The following is a 20,466-nucleotide window of genomic DNA, read 5'->3' on the forward strand; positions in this document are numbered from 1 at the left end:
AACCCCATGAACGACGAGGAGGAGGAGGTTGTGTCGATGCCCGCGCGTGTGTCTGTGGTGTTTATCCTCTCCCGAGACAGCTTTGCCCACACACAGACGCTCCCCGCGGGGAAGCTGAGAAAGTGAGTGACAGTCTCTCTGTGCCCAACTGCTTGGACAAGGCCCAGAGAACGAAGCGCTGGAAGATGGGGCTCAGGCCCTCCTGGGACAGGCCAGCAGGCTGGGCGCAGGGAGCTCCCGCCAAGGCGAGAGCAGCAGTGGGCGGGGGGAGAGTCGGCCGTGCTGAGCGTTTGTGTCCCCTGCAGGACCAAAGTGCCTTCACTGGTCAGTGGCCATTCATTGGGCGCTGGAACCAGCCCGGCCCGAGGTCAGGGTCCCTCGGGCCAGCAAAGCATCCTGGGCCCCGGGGCTCTTACAGGGCAGACAGGGAGATGAGCGATCAGTATCTGGTGAGGCCCATATGGACACAAGGGGTAACTCCCAGGAGAGGCTCAGGGGACTGACCCCTCCGGGGGGTCCTGGCTGTGACCCTATGGGTGGATAACGTGATCCCTGACCCCTGGGCTGGGGTATGCATTTGGCTCTCCCTGAACCACCCCCGGGTAACACTCTCACGCTATTTCTCTTATTCTCTCATGGGCTTCCTGGGGGTGGCCCGTGGGAGCCCCACGGTGCCCCAAGGCTACTGCAGAATTACACACTGTGGCAGAGACGCCGTGTGTCTAGGACGGCTCCTAGCAAGCAGGGCGGCCGAGGCAGGTGCAGGGGTGATTCTAGCCCAGAGCAAAATTCAAGATGGGGCAAACTGGGTTTGGGAGGATTGGGAACTTGGGTAAGGGTTTTTTGGATCTTCGGTCACTCTTGCCATGTGTGTAAAACCCTCCTGAGGTCTTGGGGTGAAAGCCCAGGGCTGAGGGTCCTCAGGAGGCCATCCCACAAATAGCCCAGCCTCACATGAGCGTGTCCCTACGTTGTATGAGGCTAGGCTGGCTCGTGATGCAGTAATCAGTGACCCCAGATCTCGGTGGCTTACGTAACAGAGGTTTATTTCTGGCTCCTACGATTCATCCATCCGCGGCGGGGTTGGTGGGTAGGAGAGGGAGGTCCTACCCACCAGAGTCTCCTGGGAACCTGGGCCGGCAGAGGGGCTCCGTCTGAGGCGGGCTACTGCCTGGCTAACGGCTCCCAGGCTCTTGAAGTTCCTGCCTGCAAGTGACCCTCACTTGTGCTCCTAGTCCGTCGGCCGCAGCAAACCGCAGCTAACGCCCCAGCAGGCGGGGGTCGCGCGCGACAGAGTGTCCAGGGGAGGAGAAACAGTATTTGTGGGGCCCTCGGGAGGCCGCGGTGGGGAAGCTGGCTGGTGGAGAGTGATGGGGGCAGGAGGGCTGCCCTTCTCCACCCAGACTGAGCCAGAAGCAGGCAGAAGCAGAACGGCCTCGGGGGCTCATAGTCCCTCACAAGCGTCACCTTCCCGAAGCTTTCTCAGCAGACTGTGGAATCCAGGTTAGAACCTTCGGCGGCACCCCACTGTTCTAACCTTGTCACAGCCGTCAGCAGGAAATCAGCGCATCAGATTAAAGCCTCCGCCTTCGGCTCAGGTCATGGTCCCAGGGTCCTGGGATCGAGCCCCACATCGGGCTCTCTGCTCTGCAGGGAGCCTGCTTCCTCCTCTCTCTTTGCCTGCCTCTCTGCCTACTTGTGATCACTGTCTGTCAAATAAATAAATAAAATCTTTAAAAAAAAAAATCAGGAACCAAAAGGTTTCTTTTTGTTTGTTTGTTTGTTTGCTGTTGTTGGAATTTCGGAAACCAAGGAGGAGAAAAAAAATGAAATGAGGACAGGAATACTATTTTAAAAGAAAACAGAAGCAAAGACACCGTTGCCTTTGCCAAACACTGGGCAAACACAAGGATGGGCTGAAGGGAGGTACCCTCTGGAGAGCATGACTTGGGATGCCGTGAGCTGCTGGGTTCCGAAGCCAACAGGAGGAAGGGCTCTGTCCTCCCAGCTCTCTGTGGCAAAGGCAAAGCTGCTGAGCCAGAGACGGGCAACAGGAAGACATTTGCTGAGGTTGGTGGCAAGGGGAGGTCATAGAAACAGGAAGATGTAGCGCGCCTGGGTGGCTCAGTCGGTTAAGCGTCTGCCTTCAGCTCAGGTCATGATCCCGGGGTCCTGGGATCGAGTCCTGTGTCTGGGCTCCCTGCTCAGCAGAGAGCCCTTCTCCCTCTCCTCCCTGCTCGTGCAGTGTCTCTCTCTCTCTCTCTCTCAAAATCTTTAAAAAGAAACAGGAAGATGCTTGCCGGGCTTCTGTGCCTGCTTCCATCAGGCTGGCGCAGCCTGGGTCCCAGCCCTCCCTCCGCTTTTAAGGCCTTTGTTCGTCAGGTCTTGTTAAATGTCACTTCTCTGGTAAGTGTCCCCTGACCTCTCCAAACTGGACTGCCTGGTCCTCCCTGTGCTTGCCGTATTCTTGTATCCCAGCTAGGCTGCGCCCCTGAGATCTGGGGTCACCTCCGGAATACAGGGTGTGCTGTGAATCTGACCATGAATGAATGATGGGGCCTGGGGGGGCCCGGCATCCTTGCTTCAGGCGTCAACAAGCCAAATGGAGGCCCCTGGGTCTGACTACAAGGGAGCTGCAAGGTCAATGCTGAACCTTTCCTGGTTGCCTTGGGCTGCCCTGGGCAATTGCTGTAGGGCCATTCCCAGATCCTGACACTGCAAACCCCTGGGACTGGCCCAGACTCAAGGACCTCGAGACCAGCCCAAGTCTCCCCGAAGCCAGGACCTGAGTTGATGAACGGCTTTGCCCAACTCCATCCCCTAGACGCTTTGGCTTGCCCCATCCCTGGGGGCTACAATTTCAACCGACCCCACACTAGGGGTTTTAACCCTAATTCATCAGGCCCAGGGGTACCTCGGTATTACCTGAGTATTACCTTTACCACCTTTACCAGAAACACCCTGAATGTTCCCATACCTTTTGTACAGTAGGCCATCCCTGGGCACTGGGAAACAGGAGGACCCTGGTCACACAATCTACCTCTTAGTGCCTCAGTTTACTCATATGTAAACTTGGGCTGCATCTGCCTCTTCTTACATTACACAGATTCAGGAAACATGATTATTAAAGTGCTGGCTGCTCTTTGGAAGAAAAGGACTCTATTTTCATGCTTTTGTCCTCTAGCTCCCCACTCCCCACTTCCCTGGAACTTCCTCAAATGTGCTCCATAGGCCAAACTAGAGCGGAAACCCCCAGGACTGGTGGGTGTTGGCAAGTGAATGGTCACAGGCCTGGGAACAAACACAGGCAACGATGTTGTCCGAGCACTTTTAGTTCAAAGAAAAGCAAGTTCAAAGCTGCTAGTCATTGAGGTGGAGGTCCTTGGGCCAGACAGTCCCGGCATGTCCAGCCCCGCCCCTGGAGGGCTGCTGGGGGAAGGGACCCATCAGAAATGAGGGGAGGCTTGTAGAAATGGCCTCCAGATGTGGGCCGTCCTGGGCACCAAGCCCAGCTGCTCCAGCTGCAGCCGCGTGGGCCTGTAGGCGTTGAGGTTGCTGTAGGGAGCTGGCGTGCTGTCGTGGGGCCTCAGGGAGAAGGGGGCTTGTGGGCTCAGGGCCCCCCACGGGCCAGGGTGGGGCTGAAGCCTGAGGGGCAGAGCGGGGTTGGGGGCCAGGGGACTGCTGGGCCCCGAGGACGCCGACAGACTCTGGTTCTGGGGGTTGCTGCCCGTCGAGTGGCTGCTGAAGGGGTTGGAGGACGTGTGGTCGCTGGCGGAGCGGCTGCTGCCACTGAGGCGGCCGGAAGGGGGGCTGCGGCCTGCTCCAGGCTGCAGGGGTGCCACCAGCCTGGGGGACTTTGGGCCCATCACAGGCTTGGAGGAGGCATAGAGGTGGCGAAACTCCTCGTCGAACAGCTCCACCGCTGGGCCCGTAAACTTGGAGAGGATGTTCCGGTGGACGTGTCCGCAGAGCCAGGTGAAGCTGCGGGGGAAGAGGAGAGTGAAGGGTGGGACGGGGAGGCCTCGCGAGTCCCCTCCCCCACAATACACCCCCCCCCAACCCCCGCAGGCTCCCCTGGGGGAAGTGGGCTCATGCTTGGCTGGGGGGAAGGACTTCACATTAGCTCTCCCCGCCTCTGGTCTGCTCATTTCAACCTGCAGAGCCCCTGCAGGGCGACCTTGGTACCCGCTTCACGGATGGCAAGACCCACAGTGCAGAAATCAGCAAGTGTTTGCAGGTGAACAATAAAGGCACCAGACGGGATCTCTGGCCTCAGGGTTCCCTCCTGGTGCTCAGATCCTGGCTCTCCTGCTGAAGCCCAAAAGGGTAAGTGAGAGCTGAGTCCCAGTGTCCCCAGCTCTGTGCTCATGAGTCTCCTAGCTGCTGAAGCCCCCTGTGAAATGTGGGAACCCCTGCCCCTTCTAACCAAAGAGGGGTCTGGGCAAGGCAGCTGCGTAACACGGGCTGCTCCTCCGTGGGAGTGGGCTCGGAAGAGGGAACACAAGGCGGGCACGCGGGAATGGGAATGACACAGCTCGCGTGCACTTGGCCCAGACACAGGGACGTGGGCAGAGGCCTCGGCCCTTCCTCCATTTACTGGCTTTACATGAAAACAAAATGCCGAAGGCATTTATGGATTGCTTCTTACGATTCCTTGATTTAACCAAATTCCTTTTTCTCTCGGATGGACAAGTCTCCTCATTAACCCCCCCACACACACACCCCTACTCCCACCCAAAACCCTTGAAAAGGCCTGGTGAGAGCACAGAGGCTAATAATGGGCACCCAGGCCTGGAGCGCAACCATGGTAGGATAGTCAGAGGGAGACATGGTCACTCGGAAGTGGGGGGATAGGAATGACCCCCAACCAACGGTCTCAGCCACCCACCCCCACCCCATCCACCAGCCCAGTCTGCAGAGTCCCTGCTCCGAGAGGTGGGGTGGGTCCCACGCAAGGCGGGGCCAATCCTGGGAAGAACAATGAGGCTTTGTTTACGCCTCACCCCCATCCTGGGCCACCCACACACCCCAGAGAGGTGAGCAGCTGATGCGGGTGCGCCAGCAAGGGCACAGGGAAGGTGGCAGACACGGGGACAGCGGGGGACTCCTGGCTACACTAAGACGTCAGTGGCCTTGTGTTGTTTGGAATCAGACTAGATCAGGCCAAGCAACTGCGTGCTTTGCGCAACAAAACAGGTGCAAGGGTGCCCTGGCAACTTTTCAGGCTCCCACGCCCCCTGTGCCCTACACCTCAGCAGGGGCCCCCCTCAAGTCCCTTGGTGTCCCTGCAGACCCCTGCACAACCGTGCACCACGCTGGGCTTCTCCTCCATACCCTGTGTAGCCGTCATTCCATGCCGGAGCTATGACACTTCATCACCACCCCTGGTAGGAAATACACGTCCTTTCCATGGCTATTTGGTCCTTCGTACATGGAACTGACTTTGTCACAATCTTTGGCTCAAGGGCCACTCTCATGACTGATCTATTCCTGGCCTGTTTTAATTTTTGTAGCTATTTATTAGTTTATTTTAAATAATGTAATAAATACCAACAAACCTACCACCTAAAATAAAAAGTTACCATCTAGCCATATGCTCTCTCCCAGCAACCTATTTTCCAGGTCCGCGCCCCCACGAAAGAGGGAATCATCACCCTGAATCCTGTATTCCAGTTCCCATACTTTCCTTTCTCTGTTTAAAAAAAAAAAAAAAAAGTTTTATGTATTCTGGAAAGAAAATATTTTAGTTGTTTTTAACATGTATGTAATATTTTGGGGTTTTTTTCCCCACTTAATATTATATTACTAAGATTTACCCAAGTTGTCTCTGGTTGCCGTACCTCATTCAATTTTTCCTGCTGTATAATATTTCACTGGTGGCTAGATCACGATTTACTCCTCCCGTCTCCCACTGACAACCATTCGTGTTGCTTCCACAGTATTTCCGTGGCGACCAGTGCTGTAATGAGCCTTCTTACACATGTCTTTTACTGTCCCGTGGACTCAGTCTCTTAGAAGTACCTCTAGGAGGGGAATTGCTGGATTATAGACCAGGTGAATAGAGCTTTAGCGGAAAATTCCAAACTCTTTAGAAAGTCATTTGATCAACTTGTAATCCCACCAGCAACGTAAAAAGATCGTGTACACCCAGCATTTGGTATTGTCAGTATTATTTTTTTTGCTACTCGAAAAGGTATAAAATGGCAACTCATTCTAGCCTTCATTTGTATGCTTCTGGTCACGGATGGTGCAGAAGCCCTCTTGGTGTTTTCCCGCGTGTTGGCTCCCAGCTGAGATGCCTGCTCCCGCCTCCCACCTGCTCTGCCTCATGCTTCTTTCTCTCATGATTCACGGGAGTTCTTTGTGGTCCTTGACACTAACCTTGCGAGGGCATCATGAAAACCTGCTCCCACTCTGTAACCCGACTTTCAGTTTCTCTCAGCGTTCTTTCAAGAACCAAAGTTCTTCATTGTAATATCGTTGGATTTAGCAATCTGTTATAGTCAAGGCTTTTTTGTGTTCTGTTTAACACAAGAGAGGGGCGTGTGGGGGCACTTGGGTGGCTCAGTCAGTTAAGCAACTGCCTTCAGCTCAGGTCATGATCTTAGGGTCCTGGGATCGAGTCCCACATCAGGCTTCCTGCTCAGCAGGGAGCCTGCTTCTCCCTTGCCCTCTGGCTGCCACTCGCTCTACCTGTGCTCTCTCACTCTCTCCCTCTCTCTCTGACAAATAAATAAATAAAATCTTAAAAAAAAGAAAAAAGCATCTGCTTTTGGCTCAGGTCATGACCTCAGCATCCTGAGATCGAGTCCTGCATCAGGCTCCTTGCTCAGCGGGGAGCCTGCTCCTCCCACTGCCCCTCACCCACTTGTGCCCTCTCACTCAAATAAATAAAATCTTAAAAAAAAAAAAGGGGTGTCTGTGATAAGACACCCAGTCCTTATCCTAAGGTCTAAAAGATATTCATCTATTCTTTTCTACTAAGAGTTTTAAAGTTTGTTTTTGACATTTCAGGCCTTTTAATCTATTGGAAGGTGGCTTTTTTGATTTTTTCTTTTTCTTTCTTTCTTTTCTTTTCTTTCTTTCTTTTTTTTTTTTTTTTTTTTGGTGTATGTGTGTAGTGGAATCAAATTTTCTGTGTGGGGAATTTATTTTTTTCCAGTTCCCCCTTTCCCCACCACTCTAACACGCCCCAGAGACATCTGGGTTTTCTGCTCTGTTCCATCTGTCAGTCTGTCTGCCCCTCCTCCAATGCCACCTCGTCAGGATTACTCCAGTTCCACAACAACCGAGCCAGTCCTCCTGCCTGTTCTTCTTCAGACTTACAGTGGCTAATCTTGGAGAAATACATTTTACATCATCACCTACTCACATGTACAAACACAAACATCACCACACAACAGTTTCCAGAACATTCCTTACCTCAGTGTGCCCTCAGTATATTTATTCTATCCTATTTCATTACCAAAAAGAAAAAAAAAATTCCAGGCATCATCCACCAAATCGATTTCATGTCCTGCTAATGTGTAATGAGGCACAGGGTTTGAAATGCTTTGTTCCCCTAGCTACCCTGGATGGCCAGGACCTTACGTGGACTTTCATTAATTTGTTCATTCATTCATTCATTCAGCAAATATTATGGTCATATAAAATATTCAGGCACTGGATGAACTGTACTTCATGCCAGGAACGCAACAGAGAAGAAAACAGACCCAATCCAGATTCTGACACCAGGTTTACAATCTTGGCTCAACAAATCCACAGAGAGGCTCTCTAGGAGATGATCTGGAAACTATAAGGTAAGGAGTTAGCGGATTAAGATAGCAAGAATGAGCTCTCCAAAAGAGGGAATACACAGCAAGTGCAAAGGCCCTGAGGCCTGAAAGAGCATGAAAGACTGGAGGAACACAGTGCACCTACAGCACAGTGGAGAGGAAGGAAAATCCAGCTCAGACAGAGGCCATGGTAAGCATGAATTTTTCTTTTTCCCCTAGTCGCAGTGACAAACATGGAAGGATTTTAAGGATGCAAGTAATTTGATTTGGCTTGTGTTTAAAAATTTTTCTCTTCCTGGTATAGAAAGCTCAGAGGTAGAAGTGTGGGTCAGGGCAGGACCGGAATCAGGGCCAGTTAGGTTCTCATGCTATGCCCTCCAAGGCCCAACCCCAAAGGCACCAACGTCCTGGACCTGCCAGCAGACGTGGGAGCTCTGGTTGATGCCTGGGCACCTTCTTAGCTCATGCTGATCTCAGAGCACACACCACGCCGCTCTGTAGCTCTTTACCCATGAGAAAAATATTTTGGAACTAGACAGTGATCACGGTCGCACACAAGCAAATGTACTAAATGTCACTGAATTACACATTTAAAATGGCTCATTTTAGATTATGTGAATTTCCCAGTAAAAATCAAAGAAAGAATGAGAGAGAGTTTCTCAGCTATGGTGGGCCCCTGACTCCAGGCTTGGGCCTTGGATCTGGGGCAGCTGCCCCGACAGAGATCTGACCCTTCCCATCCTGGTGGTGAGCGAAGTCTAGTGGCAGCTTAGTTAAGGTCAGAGGTCAAGGTCAGAGGCCTCAAAAGTCCTGACGAGTGGTTTGAGGCTCAGATCCCACCCAGAGCCTCATGGCTTGATGCCCAGAGGCCTTTGTCACTCTCCAAGGAAAGAACCAGAGCCGAGAAGGTGGCTCTGGCCACTTGGGGAGAGACGCTCAGTCCCACCGCAGCCTCTCACAGAGCAAGCGCGTGCTGGGTGCCGGGCCCAAGGATCGGAAGCCCGTGGGGCCCTCTGCCACAGGTGCCCAGTGAAGCAAAACAAGGAGAGAAGCTGTGGGTGGAAATACACGGGAGGCTCAGTGACCCCTGGATGCCGGAGGTGTCCCCTCAGGGCTGCCCGTCTCAGAGCCCCTCCTGACAGAGGAGTTAGGAACTGGCTTCCTCCCCCTGCAGCCTGACGGCACCTCACTCAGCTCCGCACAGGCCACTGCGCAGCCGGGCAAATGGTGGCGCAGGGAAAGGTGGAGAGAGAGCCAAGGGGAGCCAAGGGGAGCTTTACCCAGCTCGGTTACCCCTTCCCAGGCTCGCTTCCCTCCCCCAGCGCTCTGTCTCTTCTCTGTACTGGTTCTTTTTTTTTTTTTTTTTTTAAAGCAATCTCTACACCCAACAGGAGGCTTGAACTCACAACCCCAAGATCAAGAGTCACATGCTCTACCGACCGAGCAGGTCACAACTGGCTGTTGTTTACCTCCTTGGTTTGAATGGGAGCTCCAGAGGGGCACCCCAGCCTTGAAGCATGCCTGGTATGTACCCAGTAGGTCTCTACAGAATGTCGAATGAAGAAAGGAACAGAGAGGTGCAGTGACTTGCCCAAGGTCACCCAGCCAGGAAGCTACAGAGCTGGGAATTGAACCTCTGTTATCTGACTTCTAGTTGAGGCTGCCACGGCCAGACCCCAGCACCAGTATTAGGTCCCAAGGAGTCTGGACACACTTCTGAAAATAAAATAGAACACAGGCACACATACACACAGAGCCCAAAACGAACTGCACAACTTTACCAACACGCCTGAGACAGCTGAGGAGGGAAGAAGAAGATTCCGTGTCCTATTGCAATCTGCAGGGAAACGGGGAAGTGCCTCTCTACCCCAAAGTGACCCCTGCCCCCCACCTGCTGTGAAGGGTCCAGATGTCTGCCTTCTGCCCAGGCTGGTCCTGCCTCCAGCCTCAAGTATGTGATGAAGTCCCAGCTCTGCCCGAGCAGCACCCTGGGAGCCGCCAGGCAGGGATAAGTGCCGGAGCTGCTGGGGCTGCTCTGTGCCAGGCTCAGCCTTGGCTTCCTCGAAGCCTTCGGCAGGGGAAGCCCAGTGCTCACCTGTACGACCCCGACAGGACGTATCTCCAGTCCGAGATGATGAACTTCTCCTGGATTTGGCCAGCAAACTTCCGGCCTGATTTGGCACAGTACACCTCTCCTTCCACACTCCGGATAGAGATGTTCTGTTGGAAGGGGAGTCGGGGTGTCACGGAAATCCACTGTTTCCGTACATATAGATACAGGTTTGCCTAGGAAAACATCTGGAAGGACACGCAAGACACAGGCAGGGATAATCTCTAATTCATAGGCTCATCGGCTATTTTTATTTTTCTCTTGGCTGAATTTTCTAAATTCTTTTCATTGTCCTGACATTATCCAAGTCATGGGGGGTGGAGGAAGGGAGGAAAAGGGAGATGGTAGAATTTAAACAAAGTGGCAAACAGAAGAAAGAGGAGGACCTAATGCCAAGGAGCCCTCCGTCTAGGCTCCCAGGGACCACAGAGGCCTGGCAAGCCCAGCCTTGCCTTGTTAGTGGCTTTAGTGACATGAGTCCCTGACCCCAAGCTGGTCAGAGGGAAGTGCAGTCAGAGGGGGTACCTTTGTGGAGACTTCAGTGGGCCCTCGATTCTCACAAGGAAAGCTGTGTCCACAGCCCAAATCATGGTCCCATTTGTCCCTTCCCCCGCCCCAGGAACACCTGCTGCCCCAGGCCTCAGCCAGAACCCTTGTGACGCTGGAAAAATGAAAAGGTGGGTCAAGCTTGGGGATCTCTGAGACAGGTGGGATCCTGCTGTGATCCCGTGAATGTCCCTGGTCTCTGGGCAGGCTCTTGGAAGGGGATGCCCAATGCTTCCAGCCTCTCCATAAGCTCTGTGACACGCTGAGAGGAGGGCCACATGCCGTCGTCCCTTGGTGGGCAGAGGACTGGCAGGCGTGGCTGGAGTGGGCCATGGTGGCAAGGCCTGTGCTGATGGCCTCCTGTTGAGGAGGTGAGATCCAGGTCAAGCAAGCCTGGAGGCCTACGGCTTGGGGAGGCGCCAGAAGTTCGGCTTCGTCCCAGGCAGTGAGGAGGGGAAGGGCGGGAGAAAAGGAGGATGGCGGGGTCTCCTGGAGGCTGACGGGGCTGAGCCAGAGCCAGTCACCAAGGGACCCACCCACCGGCGTGCTGGTAAGCACTGGGCGGTCCTACGCTGGGCCTCGAGTCAGCTGCCCTAAATCTGACACGACGAAAACCTATCTCTGGGTTTCTTTTCTCCTTGCCAGAAGAGGGAAGTGGGTGGGGAGTTGGGTTCAGCCCAAGAGGATCAGCTTCCTGTCGGGGCTGTGGAGTCCTCCGCGCCGATGCTGCCCGGGCCTGGGAAGCGCGGCCACCGGGCTTCTTCAGCGGAAAGATCAAGGCACATGCGGCACCGACTGCGGCCCATGAGACACCCATGGGCCCCTTTCAGTTCGCAGCCCCCGTGGATCTTCGTGAGGCCAAAGAGTGGTAGGCAGGGGTGATGGCAATCTCTTCCGGGTCCCGCGGCCTCCCCCTGCTCTCTGGCTCCCTGCCATCTTGGAGACCACGTTTTCCTTACGGTGTAGCTGCAGGAGGAGGGAGGGCTGTCTGTCCTACGCTGGCCTTTGAGCAAGAAATAAACCTTTACTACGCTGAGCCATTGAGATGGGGGTGGTCGGGGGTAAGCACGGCCTAAGCTATCCCATCCTAATACAAAATACCTTCTGGATGCTCGCTGGGGGCCCTACCTTGAGGTGGCAGTCAGAGATCTGGACTTTGTCACACATCTCTTGGAAGAGCGACACACCTCCCTGGTCCAGGAGCACACAGACGAACACCCCACGCTTGTTGGCCGCCTCTAGAATGTCACAGAAGATCTCCACATCCGTGAACACATCCATCAGGATGGCCAGGACCTGGGCCAGGGCAGAGGGGTGGAAACAAAAAGTCAGGGGCCAGGAGCTAACTGGTTTCCACCGAGCTTCCTAGGTCCCGATGGGCCGAAGACAGCAGCTGCCCTTGCTGCTGCTTTGGAGGAGACAGCACGAGGTGGGGGGCTCCGCCAGGGCAGCACTGCAGGGAAAAGAGCTGGAGCGGAGCCCTCGGCGCTGACTCCATCTGTCCAATCCAACCACGGGCCCCCCGGCCTCGGGGCCCACGGCCGGAGCGCAGCATGCACGGGAGGAAGGAGGCAAAGGCAGAGACGCAAAGGCACAAGGAGGGGAGGAGAAGGGCAAGGGGACGTGGTCAGGCAGGTTCGGAGCTGAGGTCTGGAAGTCAAGTCCCGGCTGCTCAGCCACGTGGCGCTCGAAGGCACTCCATGGACACTGGTTTTCCGAAGTTTTTAAGCCACAGCATACTGCCTCGAGCAAAATCCCTGGGGAGACCCTAGAGAGAGACTAGACAAGGCAGAGATGCCCCAGCGGGATGGACAACGGAGTCCTCCTGTAGCCTAACAGAACCATGGGGAGGAGAGAGCCCCAGAATTCCAACAACGGAGGGGGAGACGTGTGCAGGCCCCGCTGCTAAGGACCCAAACCTCCACCTGCCAGCAGCACCCCAACTCGCCGCAAGCAGTCATCTCTCCGGCACAAGCAACGTGTTTGGGCGGGGCCACTGCCAGGCGCCCGATTGGGCGCGAGGCGGGCACATCACCAAGGCCAGACCAATGAGAGCACGGCATCCCCTGCCGGCCCCAGAGATTGGCCCAGGGCCGCTCACATGACCTAAGTTATTCTAATGACAGCCGGCCCAGGACTCGTTCGGGGACTCCCGGAAAGGCGGCGTTCCTGCTGCGCGGGTCGCTCCGGGAGTGGAGTGTGAGCTACGGCTGCCGGCAGCCATCTTGCCGCCACGTGGCCGCTGCCGCCCGAGAACGAAGTCAGCCCCAGGACCAAGCACATGGCCAGCCTCACTCGAGCGTCCTTCGAACATCTGGTTTCAGTCATGTTTTGAAGCCAGTCCTACCCTCGACTTTCCCACTGTAGATGTCAATGCATGTTCTTCTTGTGTTTGGGGTTGTTTTCCACGATATTGTGATTTATAAAAAGAAACGTGTGTTTGATCTTTATCCCTGTTTCCGCACCAAGCTCTAAAGCCTTTGGAATTTCCTAAGTGATGAGAGGGACCGATGAAGGCCCTTTGTTGTGTTAATGAGGTGACTGTCCGATGGGGGCTGGTTGCCAGGGGAACCTACTGTGCGATTAGAGGGTTGGAATTGTCGGTCCTTCCCACCTCCTTACTCCAAGGAAAGACAAGAGGGGCTGGAGGTTAAATCAACTGCAAATGCCAGTGATGTAATCAGTCGTGCCTATGTAACGAAACCCACCTAAAAACCCAAGACCACCGGTTCAGAGAGCTTCTGGGTTGGTGATTTGGGGAGAGCAGAGTGGTCAGAGAAGGCATGGAAGTTCCATGCCCTTCCCCATACTTTGCTGTGTGAATTTCTTCCATCTGGCTGTGCCTGAGTTCTACCCCTTGTAATAAACTGGTAATATAGAAAGTGTCGTAAATCACTGTAGCAGACTGACCAAACGGAAGAAAAGGGTCATTGGAGTCTCCTGTCTGAGCTCCGGACTGGCATGGGTTGGGACATCCAGCTGTCTGAGAATTGCTCCGTGGTGGGGGTCCCCCACACAGTGGGACTAGAGCAGAATTAGACCGGTGTCACCCAATCAAAAGTCTGTCCTAATACCCAAATCATGGCATATTGACAAGTGGATATGGCAGCCATTAGCAATGATAATTATAACGGTCACATGAAAACTGTGAGACATGGTGAAATGTTGAAGCAAAACTGTTGTATGATCCATGCTCGACACAGGTGTATTAGCAATGAATGAATTCAGTGAAAAAGGATAACAGAGCACAAGATGATAGTCTGTCCAGTATGCACTTGATCTTAGCCAAAAGGCCGAGAAGCGATGATAGTCTGTCCAGTATGACTGCGAGTGAGGGAAAGCGGTGTGTAGACACATTAGCAAGCACAAGGCCCAAACTAGTGGACAGGTTTGGACTGGGCAGTATGGCAGTTTTCAACATTACCTATAATAAAGTTCCACCATTTTTCTAATAATTGCTGTGTGTGTGTGTGTGTGTGTATTATATATAGAGAGATATATGTATTCTATAGAGATATATATGTATATACAGATATATAGATATATCGACCATCAACACCTGGGAAGTAGCCAGGACAAGAAGAGGGTCATTGAAGTAGACAAAGGATTGTCTGGTACCCACATGGATCTGACTTCCTGCCCAGATGATGTGACTGTCTGGACAGGGGTAGGAAGGCAGAAAAGAAGTTCTAATAGGGAGGCCACGCTCCTTTAAAACCATGGCCCTGTAAGCACACGATTGTCTCTACACATTTAAACTTACAGTGCCAGCAGCAACCCAGGCCCTCGCTGCTGGAAGAGAAATGGTTCCTCCTTGAGGGCGGTATAGGTGAGAGGGACGCCTCTCTCTCCCCAGGAGGTCAGTAAATCCTCCCCGGTTGTGTTCCAGCAAGTCCTTGGTTCCCAGAGACAGGGCTGGTGACAGACTGAACAGAGAAGCGGCCATGTTTACCAATAACCCCACGTCGTGACTGGAGGGATGCTTGGAAAAACAGGCTCATGATGTCTAGGTTTATCCTGTTGGCCTCCTGTTGGCTCCCAGCGGATTGACTCAAGGCCCATAATCTCTTCAGTCCCTTACAGGGTGTCATGGAATGAATGACGTCCTCCCTAATGATATGTCCACATCCTGACCACCAAAATCTGTGGACGTGATCTCCCTTGGAAAAAGTCTCCGCAGGTGCAATTAAGACTTTCAAAATGAGGGGCACCTGGGTGGCTCAAATGGTTAAGTATCTGCTGCCCCAGGATCGAGCCCCACCTAGGGCTCCCTGGTCAGTGGGGAGTCTGTTTCTCCCTCTCCCTCTGCCTGCCCCCCTGCTTGTGCGCACTCTCTCTCAATTGAATCAATGAAATATTTTAAAAAGAGGGAGAGAGAGAGACTCTCAAAATGACATCATCCTGGATTATCCAGTGGGCCCTAAATCCAATGGCAAGTGTCCTTGTAAAAGACACTCCAAGGGGGCGCCTGGGTGGCTCAGTGAGTTAAAGCCTCTGCCTTCGGTTCAGGTCATGAGCTCAGGGTTCTGGGATCGAGCCCCACATTGGGCTCTCTGCTCAGCAGGGAGCCTGCTTCCTCCTCTCTCTCTCTCTGCCTGCCTCTCTATCTGCTTGTGATCTCTGTCTGTCAAATAAATAAATAAAATATTTTGGAAAAAAAAAAAGATACTCCGAGGAGACACGGGGTGGGGGGAGTGGGGGGGACACATGAAGTCAGAGGCAGAGGCTGGAGTGAGGTGGCCACAAGCCAAGGAACGCCCGCAGCCACCAGACGCTGGGAGCAGAAGACAGGACCCTCCCCGAGAGACTTCAGAGCAAGGAGGGCCCAGCTGACATCTCCATGTTAGGTCTGCCTTTCAGAGAAAGGAGAGAATAAATATCTCTTGTTTTAAACCACCAGCGGGCTGGTAACTTGTCTCTGCAGCTCTGGAACACTGAGACGGAGGGGTCACACACTGTCCAGACGACAGTGCTCTCCTGGGGTGTTAGGGAGCTGTGGCTCCAGACCCCATGCTACTGGAAATGAGCTGAGTGCCTTCGGACAACTCACTTACCCTCTCTGGGGCTCAGTTTCTTTACCCATAAAACACTGCTCAGGGCGCTTGGGTGGCTCAGTGGGTTAAGCCTCTGCCTTCAGCTCAGGTCATGATCTCAGGGTCCAGGCACCAAGCCCTGCATCGGGCTCTCTGCTCAGCGAGGAGCCTGCTTCCCCTCTCTCTCTCTGCCTGCCTCTCTGCCTCCTTGTGATCTCTCTCTCTCTCTCTCTGTCAAATAAATAAATAAAAAATATTAAGAAACAACAAAACACTGTTCAAAAATAGAGCATTAGCTATCATTCAAGCTGCATCTAACCCTGAGCCCAGATAATATAAGTGAATCCAGGTGCAAAAAGTAACAGTTTTTATTCTCGTTTGACTATGATTTTTATGGGCCTTGTGAGCAAGTGTGAATCATGTTAGAACAACGCCATGCAAACATGTTTTAGTCCAGGTTGTAGAAGAGGATTAAAAGTAGTGCGACACCTCTAGGGGCGTAAAAAAGAACTAAAGTAGGCCAGTGCGCTGGACCAGCACGTTGGGGTAGGGTTGGCCGGGAAGAAGGAGGTATTTCCGCCACCCCTTGCTAAAGAAGGAAGCCCAGCCTGGCAAGCGGGCTTGGCAATTTGAGCAGCACAGAGACCCAGGAGCCCCATTAGGGGAGATGCTGGTCCCCTGGGGCAATCCCCAGAAGCAAGGGTCATCCTGTGGGGACCTCAAATCCTGGCTGAGAGTCCCTCACCCCCTGAGCTCCCCGGGGCTGGAAACCCTGCTGCTTTGGGAATAGCAGGGTGGAGGAGGGGAGAGGGGGTTTGGGTCCTACTGGGGCCCAGCCTGTTGGGGACAATCTCAACCCAACCCCCACTCTCTGCCTCTACTTCTCTTCTTGCCTCTTTCTCTTGTCTGTGCTGAGGCTCCTTTGTTTTCCCCAAACAACAGCAATGGCACTGGCACCATGGAGTCAGCGGGAGCAGCCTTTTATGGTTTTGCAAATCTCCCCTCTATCTGGCCTGCCAGAAGCCAGCTGGCTTCTGGGATCTGCTTCTACAGCGATCCGCTGCGCTGGGCTGCGTGGGTGGCGGCGTGGGAAGGCCGGCCAGCCTCTCACAGAGGACCGGTTAGAGAGGGCATGACCTCCCAGGCCTGCTGAACCCATCTGGGAACCCTCAGGGATCCTGACCACACTCAGAGGATGCATTCATTGTGCTGTTTCCATCTTTTAGGATGTCTGCCATCCAAGGCCAGCTCACACCTTGCTAGAAGCACGAGACGCACACCAAGCCAACGGTCCCCCTGCCCTAAATGACCCCAGGGCCATGTCCCAGACCATGAGCCCAAAGCCTGCTGACATGATTCCAACCAGCCACTCCTAAGCTGTTCGCCCTACCTGCCCTCCCCTGCCTGAACAAGCATAATAGGGGCCTGTGCGCCTGCATTCCCTGCGCCACCCCGCCCCCCCGCCCCGTGCTTCCTGTGTGGTCCCTCATGGCCTGCTTTGCCCCCTGCTTCTAGGGAGCTGTGAGCAAAACCTTCTTATTTCATGCCGGTCATTTCCATGCCTGTATGTCATCCCACCCACCCCTCTGACACCTCCTGACCTTTGCCTGGAATCCCTTCCCTTCCTCTCTGCCTGACCATCTCTTACTCAGCCTGTGAGACTCAGCTTGGAGGCCCCCTCTTCCAGGAAGCCTGCCTTAGTCACCCTGTCCTCCCCTCCCAGGCACACAGGCTTGCTCACACCCAGGGCTGCCTCCCAACCCCTGTTGTCTTCTCCTTCCCTACTTGGGCAGGCAGAGGCAGGGAGCTCTCCAGAGGGAGGTCGGCCTCTGGGTCCGTTCCGACACCTGGGTGCAGGGCCCGGCTGTGAATTAGGTTTTGTGGCATAAAGGAATGCGAGCATGGAGGGAAAGGAATTCCTGCTAGTTTAGAAGTGGAAACTGGTCTAAAAACCATGGAGCTTGGGCTGGCTCTGTGTGTTTTCCTCTCTGGAGGCTGAAGCCACAGGGGGAACATGCAAACCTATCAACTCTCCAGCTCTGAGTGGACAGGACAGCCTGTGACTAGGTTCCCAACTCCCTGGCTTCAGGGCCTGGGACAAGAGGGCGTGGTGGGGACTGCGGCAAAGGGGACTTACCCACCAAAAAGCGGGTTTTGGTGGGTCACCACTCAGCGACAGCAGAGCCAGCTCTTCCCATCTGCTGAGAGGAACTGGAAATGCTTACTTTTAGGTGAAATCCTCAGGTTTTGAAGTATCATCTTTTTTTTTTTAAGATTTTATTTATTTATTTGACGGACAAGGATCACAAGTAGGCAAAGAGAGAAGGTGAAGCAGGCTCGGAGCCCGATTCGGGACCTGAGCCGAAGGCAGAGGATTTAACCACTGAGCCACCCAGGTGCCCCTTGAAGTGTCATCTTAAATTCAGAACGTGCTGTACCAGTGAAACAAAGGATACAGGCCGGAGGGCGGGGCTTAGGCCCACAGAGAGACAGAAGCCTCAGCTGGGTGGGGAAGAGGGGACAGGGGAGGGACTCAGCGGCAGGGTGGGGGGTGGGGACTGCTTCACCCGCCCTGACTGGCTTCCTTCCAGGGAGCCTCACTCACCCCCAGAACTGCAGCTGTGGTTGAGAACTTCCCCGACATCACTGGTCCCTACCCCTCGGTGGGCACTGACCTTCCCTCAGACAGACCAGAGCCAGCCCTACTCCGGATCACAGGTAGGCAGAGAGAGAAGGTGAAGCAGGCTTGGAGCCCGATTCAGGACCCGTCACGGAAACATGAAATCCCTGAGACCTGAAAAGCCAGCGCTCCACCCATTGTCACCTTAACTAATTTTCCAGAACTGCAGTCCTTCCCCCTCTTCCACACACAGCCCTGCCACCCGAAGCTGGGCTTTTCCTGGAGCCTTCAGCTTTCAGTGGCAGGACTGGGAGCCTAGCAGAAAATGAGCTTAAATACCAGCTGGTCCTTTGCTGAGTCTACTCTTGTCCCTCTGCAGCTTCAGGAGGGAGGAGTGGGCGGCCAACACCCCGTTCGGACTCGTCATTCATGCAGCCGGGGTGAGTAAGCCGCCGTCCCCCCAGCCCGTCCCCAGCTGCGGCAGGAAGCCACTGATCCCATTCGATCCAGAGCAGCGGGAGAACTGATGACCAAATGCACATCACTGTGCCTGAAATTCTACCGGCCAAGCTCTGGTCATGAAATATATTTCTTCTTTCTTCTTCCTTTTTTTTTTTTTTTTTTAAGATTTTATTCATTTGAGAGAGAGCCTGCATGAACAGTGTGGAATGGCAGCGGGAAAGGGAGAAGCAGTCTCCCTGCTGAGCAAGGAACCCCACCTGGGACTCAACCCCAGGACCCTTGGATCATGACTTGATCCGAAGGCAGACCCTTAACCCACTGAGCCACCCAGGTAGCCCTATTTTCTTCTTCTAAAGTCAAGTATTAAAATGTAAATATTCTGGGGAGAAACCTTCTCTGTGCCTATTCTGTCTTCTGTCTGACCACCGGCTGGATTGAGGGGCTGCTGGGTCATTTGTGGACAGACAGGTCAAACCTGAGTCTGAGAGGACAAGGGACAAGTGTGTGTCTCAGTGGTGGCCCCTTCATTTGGAAGCACAGAGGTGAGGGGCCTGGCCCTAGCTGGGGTGGGTGGGGGGCGGTGGACAGGAAAGGGACTTGGGTGCTGCGTCCTGTGGAAGGAGTAGGCGTTCATCAGGTGGAAAGCAGGGAAGTTGAAGGAGTCCCAGGCAGAGGGAACGGCACATGCAAACCTCTGAAGACTGAGCAAGGAGGGCTGGAGAGTCTGCAGGTCCCTAGGGACAGAGCGGCCGGAGCCGAGAGAGGAGATGGAGAAGTTGTGAGCCATAAGGAGTTTGCTCTTCCCACTGTGGGCAACTAGGAGCCATGGAGGGCTCTAAGCAGAGAAGGGACCCACTTAGACTTGAAGTATAGAAGAAGTGCTCTACGGCCACACGGAGACTGGAAGATGGAAGAGGAGGGGCAGGCAGGAAGCGATGGCAGGAGTTCCAGTGAGGGGTGGTAGTGGTCTAGCCCCAGACCATGATAGGTGGGATCAGAAAGTCAGTAATCCAGGGCAAGACAGACAATAACATCCGCGACCCCTTCCTCAGCCCCAGTCTTCTGAACTCCATGCCTTGGGCAGGACCCACCCCCCTCCTCCTCCTCCACCAGCACCCTTCCTCCCCCTACCCCAAGGCCAAGGAGACACAGGAGCCTGCCCCCCATACCTGGCTGGTCCGGGTGATGCAGCGCCGAATGAGGTCTCTGATGTTGTTGTGCTTGTCCGCTTGGAAGTACACGGTGGCGCTGGACTTTTCCTTCAGGTAGGGCTTCTGGGCTGAGGCCCAGGTGTGCAACAGGGTCGGCTCGCTGCCCTCAGAGGCCACGGGGAAATAAGTTCCTGATGGCAGGGAGCAGGAGTCCAGTCCCCGGGGACTGGCCTCTGCTCCTCCTGGGGGCTCCAGGGCACAAGAGGGCTCCTTGGCCTGGGCCTGGATGTACTGGGCCTCCACCGAGGACAAGAAGTCAACCTCACCTTCCTGGCCGAGTGCCTGCCAGTAGGCCTCGGGCCCCCCATCCAAGAGGGCGTCTGTGGCCAGCCGGGCACTCTCATTGTCGCTGAAATCAGCCCTGGTCGGCCGGACCCACTGGCTCTTGACCTCTTCCAGGCGTTTCCGGATCTTGCCCACATGCCTCGACCAGCTCATGTTGCCCCGTACACCCCGGTCGTGGCAGACAGGAGGCTGTGGCTTGAGCTCCTCCTGATATCAGGGCAAGCGGGCCATGCCACGGCGGAGAAGAGCCCTTAGTGCTCCTGGGAAGCACCCGGCATCCACCTGCCACCTGTCACGCCCGCTGGAGGAAGTGATTTACCGCAGGGCGAGCAACACTTCCCGGGATCAGGATCATCATCACAGCCAGGCCCTGGCTTATCTCAGCGTCACTGCCCTGCCCGCGGGCTGAGGGCCGGCTCTGTCA

At 54.5% G+C, this 20,466-nt stretch overlaps 1 protein-coding gene and 1 long non-coding RNA gene across 2 annotated transcripts; one reads left to right on the plus strand and one right to left on the minus strand.

Moving 5' to 3' along the window:
• Nucleotides 1-1,787: 1,787 nt before the first annotated feature.
• FAM83A (family with sequence similarity 83 member A) lies at nt 1,788-20,254 on the minus strand. The gene is made up of 4 exons (XM_047724040.1): nt 19,716-20,254; nt 11,560-11,727; nt 9,871-9,995; nt 1,788-3,981 (listed from the first exon to the last, which is right to left on the minus strand). The coding sequence occupies exons 1-4, from the start codon at nt 20,193-20,195 to the stop codon at nt 3,447-3,449; spliced, it is 1,308 nt and encodes a 435-aa protein (XP_047579996.1). The 5' UTR covers nt 20,196-20,254; the 3' UTR covers nt 1,788-3,446.
• LOC125096906 (uncharacterized) lies at nt 3,835-4,772 on the plus strand. The gene is made up of 2 exons (XR_007126436.1): nt 3,835-3,975; nt 4,161-4,772. It is a non-coding gene; the product is annotated as an uncharacterized LOC125096906 (long non-coding RNA).
• Nucleotides 20,255-20,466: the final 212 nt, after the last annotated feature.

Source organism: Lutra lutra, chromosome 4, assembly GCF_902655055.1.
Source record: "Lutra lutra chromosome 4, mLutLut1.2, whole genome shotgun sequence".
Taxonomy (NCBI): Eukaryota; Metazoa; Chordata; class Mammalia; order Carnivora; family Mustelidae; genus Lutra; species Lutra lutra.